This window comes from Cinclus cinclus, chromosome 4 (assembly GCF_963662255.1).
Source record: "Cinclus cinclus chromosome 4, bCinCin1.1, whole genome shotgun sequence".
In the NCBI taxonomy this organism is placed as follows: domain Eukaryota; kingdom Metazoa; phylum Chordata; class Aves; order Passeriformes; family Cinclidae; genus Cinclus; species Cinclus cinclus.
The window spans coordinates 29,685,720-29,694,863 of NC_085049.1; the positions used below are offsets into that span (position 1 = coordinate 29,685,720).

At 45.9% G+C, this 9,144-nt stretch overlaps 1 protein-coding gene across 2 annotated transcripts in view; it reads left to right on the forward strand.

The window, feature by feature from the left end:
- The window catches only part of CACNA1C (calcium voltage-gated channel subunit alpha1 C), a 445,763-nt gene extending 436,870 nt beyond the window's left edge, over nucleotides 1–8,893 (forward strand). For both annotated transcript variants that reach the window (XM_062491895.1, XM_062491894.1), the window contains 6 exons: nucleotides 296–648; nucleotides 2,893–3,021; nucleotides 3,479–3,588; nucleotides 5,216–5,319; nucleotides 8,034–8,351; nucleotides 8,597–8,893. In XM_062491895.1, the coding sequence (XP_062347879.1) occupies nucleotides 296–648; nucleotides 2,893–3,021; nucleotides 3,479–3,588; nucleotides 5,216–5,319; nucleotides 8,034–8,351; nucleotides 8,597–8,893 (1,311 nt within the window). The remainder of the gene's footprint in view (nucleotides 1–295; nucleotides 649–2,892; nucleotides 3,022–3,478; nucleotides 3,589–5,215; nucleotides 5,320–8,033; nucleotides 8,352–8,596) is intronic.
- The last annotated feature ends 251 nt before the right edge of the window (nucleotides 8,894–9,144 follow it).

The following is a 9,144-nucleotide window of genomic DNA, read 5'->3' on the forward strand; positions in this document are numbered from 1 at the left end:
TGCACTGAGAAAAACAGACAGCAGCTACCTGGTTCTTGCATCCATACCCTGTCCCAGACTCCCAGGACTGGTGGGAAGTGCAGAGACAACCTCCTGCCAGTCCTCTGAAATCCCACACCTAGTCTCTGTGACAGAGAAGTCCTCACACTGCCTCCTGAAAGAGAAAGCACCAGTGCTATTATGCTGACTTTGGTCCTCACTTTTTTTTCTCCTCAAGAACAGTCTAAGCAGGAAAACACCAGGGCCCTTGCACATCTCACTCACAAAGGAAAAATCCTTTCTGTTTCTCTGACAGAGAGCTGGAGGCTTGTTTGGAAACCATGTGAGCTACTACCAAAGTGATGGCAGGAGTGGGTTCCCCCAGACATTCACCACCCAGCGACCTTTGCACATCAATAAGTCTGGCAACAACCACGGAGATACGGAATCTCCATCTCACGAGAAGCTGGTGGACTCCACCTTCACTCCCAGCAGCTACTCATCTTCAGGCTCCAATGCCAACATCAACAATGCCAACAACACTGCCCTGTGTCGCTTCCCCAGCCCACCCAGCTACCCCAGCACTGTCAGCACAGTGGAAGGCCATGGGACCCCCTTGTCACCCACCATATGTGTGCAGGAGGCTCCCTGGAAGCTCCCATCCAAAAGGTAAGTTTCCCAGCTGAGAGGGAGCCAAGGGAACAGGTGTTGGAAGGTGTATGCTAACACCAGAGCACTGCTGCCGAGCCAGAGTCACTGCCAGACATTGCCCAGCCTGCAGCTTGGACTGAGCCTTTTGGTTCTCCACTTGTGCCAGAGCCCACAGTGCAACAGATATGCACCAACTGGCCACTGCAAAGCACCAGCACTCTTACTACCACCACACTCGATTTCTTTGGGCTTTATCAGGAAGAAACCTTTGTAAGATCCAAAGGGAACCTTATTTATCCCCCCTTCACCACAGGGAGGTGTTTTACCAACTGGTAACTGAAGGAGACTGCTCTTCATGTCTTAATTGCCCAATAGGGAGCTTTGTTGAAGTCAGTGCTTTTGCATACAGCAGGTCACATCCCTACAGAAGTCACCAAAGACATTCTGAGAGGAGGGAGGCAAGGTTTTCAGAAACAAAGCGAAGAAAATCCCCTTCTCTGGACAGTTTTCAGGCTCTCTATACACAGATGACTAACACAAAAGGAATATAATTTTTCTCAGTGGGGGGTTTGTTTTTAATACTTTCAGAAACAGCAGGAAAGAGATGGATTTCTTTTTTCAGTGCAGAGAGAGAACAGTGTGAAAAGGTGACTAAATACTGGCCCTGGAAAGGACAGAATAGGACCATAAGACAGAGGAACTTCAGTGGGTGCAGAATTGCCCAAGTGAAGAGTCCCGTGGTTTTTCTATTTCATGCCTTCCTGAGGGAGGCCACGGGACTTGCATAACATGTGTTCCCATCTGCCCTCCTCCCTCCTGACTTGTGCTGGTGTGACACTGCTAATGGGGTGTTCTTTTCTCTCCTTGCTTCCCTGGGCACGTTCCTTGAATTAGGACACATTACTACGAGACACTGGGACGGTACGTGTTCTCCATACCCCTCTATTGCTGCCTGGGTGTAAGATCCACTCTTTCATCCTGTTCAAACTCCAAATTCCCACTAATGCTGAATATGAGCTCTCTTTTTTAGTGTCAGTAGGGCTGAAATAGAGATACTTATCACCATGGCAGCTGCAGAAAATACTCACAACTCAGGGCAAGTAGCAATCCATGTTCTGGCTATTTTCTAGATGTGGGGGTTTTTTTTAGAGATTCTAGCCGGGCTCACACATCTGCATGTTCTCAGATCACAGCACAGTGAAGTGCACCCTGGCATGTTCACACAAAAATTCAGTATGGTTTTGGCTAAACACAGACAGATGAACAAGAGGAGATGCCAGATACTGATTTTTTCCCCTCTGCACCTTAGCAGTTTTACTTGCCTTCCATTTCAGAAGAAGATCACTGCAGCACTGTCCTACAGGCTCTTTTACACAATGCATAACCACATTTCTCCCAATGGTTTTTGCTTTAACCAGACAACAAGATAAAGTTGCCTCTCCAGTTGCTAAAAGATTTTTTTAAATGCCACCCTGCTCTCTTCTACAAATGCTGGTAAGAAACTTAAATAGTTGCCGATACTCCATGTCCATACTTCAAAGATTCAAGCTACCTCCAGATTCTACTTTACTCCTCAGAAAATGCAGAGTCCAAACATAGCAAAATACCAGTGCTGAAATGTGAAACAGAGGGACGCAGAGGAGGCAAGCAGGGAATTAAGGGCTGGCACACTTAAGGATTTGAACAGATCCTACTGAATTTACTAGAAGCACTCTGCAGTTAAAAAAAAGGGACAAAAGGTGGAAAGGCCAGCAAGGATGAGAACGTGACCAGGAGGCAGAGCACAGAGCTGGTGCAGACTGAGGAATTTGGGAGGCAAAGGCCATACATCACAGAGACGGGAGGTTACTGTGAGTGTCCTCGAGGCTTCTCTGAAATCCATAACCAAGTCTTTTGCAGCAAGGGAAAAAGCTTATTCCTGAGAGCCCATCTCACATTTTACTGTGAGTGCAGTGAGGTGTATCTTTGGAAATGTGGTCAGAGTGACGTGCACATTAATAGAGTACAGGTAGTCACAAGTGACAAAATACATTTACAGTGTTGCTCAGCATTGCTTTAAGAAACTCATACTGTGAAAGAGGACACAGACAAAGGTTGTTGCCTTGTATTTGTGAACTCTGTAGCTCTGTTCAGTCATTGATTTTCCTATGATGGCTCTTCAGCATTATAATAAACTGAGACAGATGGAGCCTGTCATTCTTTTCTTTGTAACAGGTTGTCTTTACCATCTCCATATCTTGATTTGTCTTTTTTGCTCATTAGCTCCAGTTCCAGAGACAGCCAGCTGGCAATTGTTTGCCAAGAGGAAGTGTCTCAGGATGAGACTTATGATGAAAATTTGAATGAAGACATTGAGTACTGTAGTGAACCAAGTCTGCTCTCTACTGAAATGTGAGCTTTGCAGCTTTAGTCAAGGTGTTTGGGTGGTTCTTTAATTAAGGGGGAGAACTGGGAAGAGGTGACACTTTTCTACAAAAAAATTCAGTTTATGGGAGAAGGTGAGAAAAATTTAGGCAACTCAAATATGAGAAAATAATTCCTTTTAAAAATGCAGCTCAGCCCTAGAAGTAGCATTGAAAAGGATATTTTTCACCTAGGATTTTCCTTCTCTGAATAACACATCTGGATCTGCAGGGCTGCCCCCCACATTTACTTCTACCTCCTGGTGTTCCCAGAGCTCATTTTTAGAGGGTTCTCTGTCTCATGGTCTCTTGGACCAGTAATAGTTTGAAGCTAGCTTGCTCTTGCATCCCTTTGCTAGCATGACCTTCCTGGCTTCCTTGCTGGAAGAGGGCTTATTCTGCCCCTTATCAGCTGCTTTTCTAAATCCCTCTGCTCTCCTTCCCAGGCTTGCATACCAAGATGATGAAAACAGACAACTCACTCTGCCAGAAAACAGCAAAGGAGAGGACACCCGGCACTCTCCGAAGAAGGGGTTTCTGTGCTCCTCAGCTCTAGGTAACCTCCCAGCAGGGCTGGGTTGTGTTTCCTCCACCTTGATGGAGTTCCCACATCTCCCAAGAGGAATCCCAGCCTGTGTGGGTACGGGTGTTGCTGTTTGCTGTGTTCAGCTCGTGAGATCAGGAATCCCAGGGCGTGCAGACAATCCGATCAGGCACATGGCTTTGCTGGTCACACTCGGTCAGCAGATGAACCTGTGGCTGCTTGGACAGTCCCTGGGATCTGTTTGATCAAGCTTTCCTGTGACTTAGGGCAGTTTATTTGAGAGCTGTAGACTCTCCAAACAATCACCAGGGAGTTACCAAATAGGTGAGCCTTGAGTCTACAGTGTTCTGCACTGTGTGTATTCAGCAAGGAGAAATGAGAGATTGTCTCCTTTGTCTGCTACCAGGAACACACTGAATGTCAGATTAAGTTAATACAACATAAATTTGCCTTCTGCTCTAATGGTACCTGGAGATTTTCAAGTGCTTCACTGTCAGGGGAAACCTGTGAATCACAAGGTTTTATGAAAGTATCAAGAGAGTCTGTGACAAAAGGAACTCTTTTAGGTATAGCACTTTTCATTCTTTTTCTAAATACTGGTGTGGTGAAAAAGGGCACTGAAGGGAGAAACTAAAAAGAATCATGTGTATAAAATTTTTACAGAATAACAGTGACAGACTAGCTAGTGTCATGTTTAAAGCGAGGCTACTGTATCTTCACTGAAATCCTTCAGGATGCTTGAGCATTCTAACAACATTTACTTTATTTCAAATCTTAAAATATTAGGCAATGACAACTTCTATATCTATCTGTAAGGCAGTCAGCCCTTGATACAATGCTTCAGTAACTACATTCTTGTGAATATTTATATACTGGTGTCATGCTCATTTTACTAGCTGGGATTTTTCTCTAGAAAGATGAAATACTTTTAACCTGCATTGTAACATTCATTCTCTGGATTAGAACATATTTTCTCCAACCCTGAGAGGGCTTTTTCACAACAATCCAGTATTATAGACAATTACTATTTTCAGAATTCTATTTTTCTTTCCTTCTTTAGAAAAACGTCAACAGAATCAAGAAGACCACAAAAATATTTCAGTGTGACATGTATTGAACCTCTAATACTGGATTTATCTGCCATTTTTCAGAAGTAAAGCATTTGATCACAAACAAACCTTTCAGGAGTTTTACATTCCTCATTAAGAGTATCTTTCTCATATTTAGGAAGTCAAGTTTAATTTTATAGCAAGTAAACAATGTGACTGTTTCAGTAGATCCCTCTAAAATCTTTTATCTTCCCTTCCTTCCAAATTCTGAAAATGCTTCATATCTGTCCAAGTCACCTTCCATTCACCAGTAAATTCCCCAGTGATTAATTCAGTTGCATTTGACCTTGCTATAGACGGTCTCTTAAAGTGTGGTATGTCTGACAGCTGAGGGACACAGATCACATGCTGAGTGCTTTCTGTAAATGCATTTGCTTTGGAAAGGGCACAGTGTTAAAGGGAAGTGGACAGAGCCTAAAGCATGTGTGTCTTTGCTGTATGTCCAGCAGAACTGCACTAAAAGAAGTTGAAAACAGATTACCTGTGGTGCATTATGAGTGATGGTCACATTGTGCGTGTTGATGTTTCAGGTCGAAGAGCATCTTTTCACTTAGAGTGTTTGAAAAGACAGAAAAACCAGGGTGTGGATGTCTCACAAAAGACAGTCCTGCCTTTGCATCTGGTCCATCATCAGGTGAGTGTTAATAACCACACGGGGCCCCTGCCACCCGCAGTGCCCCCCAGAGCATCCCAACCCACTGTTTAAAAACCATTTGGGATAGATTCTCACCCATACTAAAGGCCCAGGTTCTAGCAATCAGGATTTTAATAATTCCCAGAATGCTACAGGAATACATTCCTTGGAGTCACCACAGTTACCATTTTATGATGCCCATGAAAGAATAAAATAAAATACTAGCAAAAAGATTAAAATAACTACCCAAATTGAATGCTGCAGTGCAATTGCACCGGCTTGCAGTATACACATGAATAAAGTGTGCACAGTCTACTGTAATATTAATTAAAGGTAACCAGTAAGTGTAATTAACCATTTTAAAACATAAACTGGTTATATGTAATCAGTCAGCTTCTTAAGCCCTTTGTCAGCAAAGCCCTGTGTTCAGCAGCCTAGCAAATGTATGCCTAAACACATACCTAGATGATTAGCCAGCTGTCAGGGTCCAAAGGAGAGTTGTGTCTTTTGGTTTGATGATGCCACTTTTTGTCACCATAAAAGAAATGGGTGCAGATGGCGATGCCAGCCTTGCAGGTGTGACATCCTGCTCTCTGCAGTTCCCAAAGGCAGAGCAGAATGGCCTTGCCACTTGTTTAGGCTGCCACGAGGGCAGAAAATGCCATACAGCAAGAATGGGAGGAGTAAGAAGTCAGAGGAGTGAGAGGTGTGGGCTTGAGGCTCCGTGGATTTTCTCACCTCCACTTTCAGAGAGATATCCTTTAATTCTTGAGCTCCAGAAAGCAGTGGTCTGCAGAGAGTTACAGCTGCAGTAGTGACAACCAGAAAGTGTGTTGGAGCAGGGAAGACTGGTGAGAAAACAGCTTCCCATGCTCACCAGAGCACCAAAAGCCCTCCTGAGACTTCCTGCCCTCCCATGGCAGGCTAGGCAGAGGGAACACAGGCCTCACAGCCCTTTCAGCCCACACAGCCACAGAATCACCTCCCTCCAACCTCTACAAATGAGACGGAGCTACTTCACCCTTCCTCATCCCACCATGCAGCCCAAAACCTGGAGGAATGGGGCTCTGCCCACACAAGTGCCACACTGAAGGGCTGCCCTGAAAGAGGCATCTGGCTGTCAGCTGACAACACTCAGCAACATTCACATGTTTACAAAAATGTTAACCAACAACAGAGCCTAAAATAAGACCAACGAGTGGAAAGCTTGCCTCTGCTAAACCTAATGGATTCTATTGCTGTGAATGCCTGAAGAGGTGTTCTCATGGAATACCTGTACATCATATGTAAATGTATTCAGCTGAAGCCTAAAGCAATCCTACAGAGCTTCTTTCAGCTTCCTCAGAACCTTACATTTTTGAGAAAGCATTTTGTGTTTCTGCCAACAAGCTGAAAAATTGGTTTCATTGTCCTGCCTGACAGATCCAGGTCTCTCCTTCAAGTCCTGGCAGTTTAAGGGATGTGCTGAGGCCATCGTAGCCTGCAGGGCATGACTTACTCAGAAGTGTTAAGGGCTTTCTTCCTCACTGAAATCTGATAGGACTCTGACATCTAATTCCTGAGAAAGCCTTAGTGAACTTGCAGGTGACTAAGAATTAATTCTTTTTTTCAGTGTCAGTTTACTTGACACTGAAGTCATCAGCATATATTTCATAATTATCAGTTCCCAAGGATTTCAGTGGCAGATGGACTGAGCTTCACTGAACATTAGATAGCTTTAAGTGAGCTGTCTAGTTTAAATTTGTTCAGTCCCACTGTGGTCAGTGGAGGGAAGGAGCATGACCAAAGGGCAAGTTTGTCCTGTGTAAGTCATGTCTTTGAGGCAGCATTTTCAGGCAGGCTTTGAAGAGAAGGGAGGCTTGCCAGTGCCTTTCTGCACAGTTAGTTTAGACTAAACACAGAGCCTTCCACCAGCCTGAACACAACTCAATCCACACACTTTTGTAGTTTCTATGCATTTATTTCATTGCCCAGCCATGAGCTCTGTGAGATGAGTTTATGACTCTGACAGTCTTGCTTATAGAACAAGGAAGCAGCCACCATCAATAAGGCATCAGAGAGGCCTCTTGAGGAGTTTGTTATAAGAGGAGGCTGAATGACTCAGAGGTTGTGTATATGATTACAGGAAGGAGTGGACAGCTGAAAGTACAATCATCAAATACTGATCCTCCCACCAATAGCAGATGCCTTAGTAGTGGATTTCAGGTTATTGCCAACTGCACACACATCTAAAATTCACATCTGGTAACTGTTCAGGTTTCTCCGTAGACACTTAAAACAGCAACTGGAAATAACATAGCCTGTGCTATGTCTGGTGTCAGTGGTGGAAAAATGAGTTGCTGTCTCCCCTACTGGAGAAGAGGTGGTGTTTCTGGCAGCACCGTGGGGAACAGGGCTGCATCCCTCCTGACAGCACCATGGGAATGGGGATGCATCTCTCCTAGCAGTGCTGTGGCTCCCATGCTAAAGAACTGTGTTTCTGAAAATTTCCAGTCCAGTGTTTGCAACTAGCACAGGCTACACCATTTAAAGGAAAGCTTGCAAAATGAGTTTGCAGCACATATTTGCAGCACACACACACAAACCCTTCAAGGAGCTGGCATCTGTTTTCACAAGCCTCAAGATTCTCCAGGCCTTTCTCGTATGGTTTCTCCAGCACCTCCTTGTTCCAGCCGTGCAAGCTCTCACTCACGTTGTCTCTCCTCTGTCCACAGGCGTTAGCAGTGGCCGGCCTGAGTCCCCTGCTCCAGCGAAGCCATTCCCCCACCATGTTTTCTCGGCTGTGTGCTACACCCCCGGCCACGCCCTGCAACCGGGGCTGGCCGCAACAAACCATCCCAACGCTGCGCCTCGACGGGGCGGAATCCTCGGAGAAGCTCAACAGCAGCTTGCCGTCCGTGCACTGCGGCTCCCGGTACCCCGAGAGCGGCGGCAGCCCCAGGAGAGCCCGGCCGGTGTCCCTGACTGTGCCCAGCCCCACCGCAGGGAGCAGCCGGCAGCTCCACGGCAGCGCCAGCAGCCTGGTGGAAGCGGTAAGAACTCACAGGCAGCAAGGACACTGTGGCACGGCCATCTAGAAACATGGCCCTGGGAGAGCAGGGAAACATGTTTGAAATTCCAGGAGTAGGAGAGCCCTTCTGCCAGCAGGGTTTTAGAAGCATGAATGGGAGAAGGAAACACAGCAGTTAAAGAGGGTTGTGTTGGAGGTGTGACAGGGTTGATGCTGCGGGGTACTAACACGTGTCTTTGTGTTTTGGTTCCCCACCTGCTTTTGAAGGTTTTGATTTCGGAAGGACTGATGCAGTTTGCTCAAGATCCAAAGTTCATTGAGGTCACAACCCAGGAGCTCGCAGACGCCTGCGACATGACGATAGAAGAGATGGAAAATGCAGCAGACAACATTCTCAATGGTAACAGCAAGCAGAGCCCCAATGGCAACCTCTTGCCTTTTGCTAACTGCAGGGACCCAGGGCAGGACAGTGCAGGAGAGGAAGAGGAAGAGGTGCAAAACCCGGATTGTAGGATAAGTCAGGAGGAGCTCAAGGACAGCAGGATTTATATCAGCAGCCTGTAGTTGCCAGGGCTGGAAGCGATGCTGGTTTTTTATTTGTTTCAATGTTCCTAATGGGTTTGTTTCAGAAGTGCCTCACTGTTCTCGTGACCTGGAGTAACCGGAACAGCGTTCTTCATTCATTTCTGTTGGGACGAGTCGCAGAGTTGGGTGGTGTAAGAAAGCTTTTCAGGAGCAGATATAACGCCAGCACGTATCCATGAAGGAAGAGTGAGGAGGAGGAGAAGAAGAAGAGGAGGAGAGCCAGCTCCCTC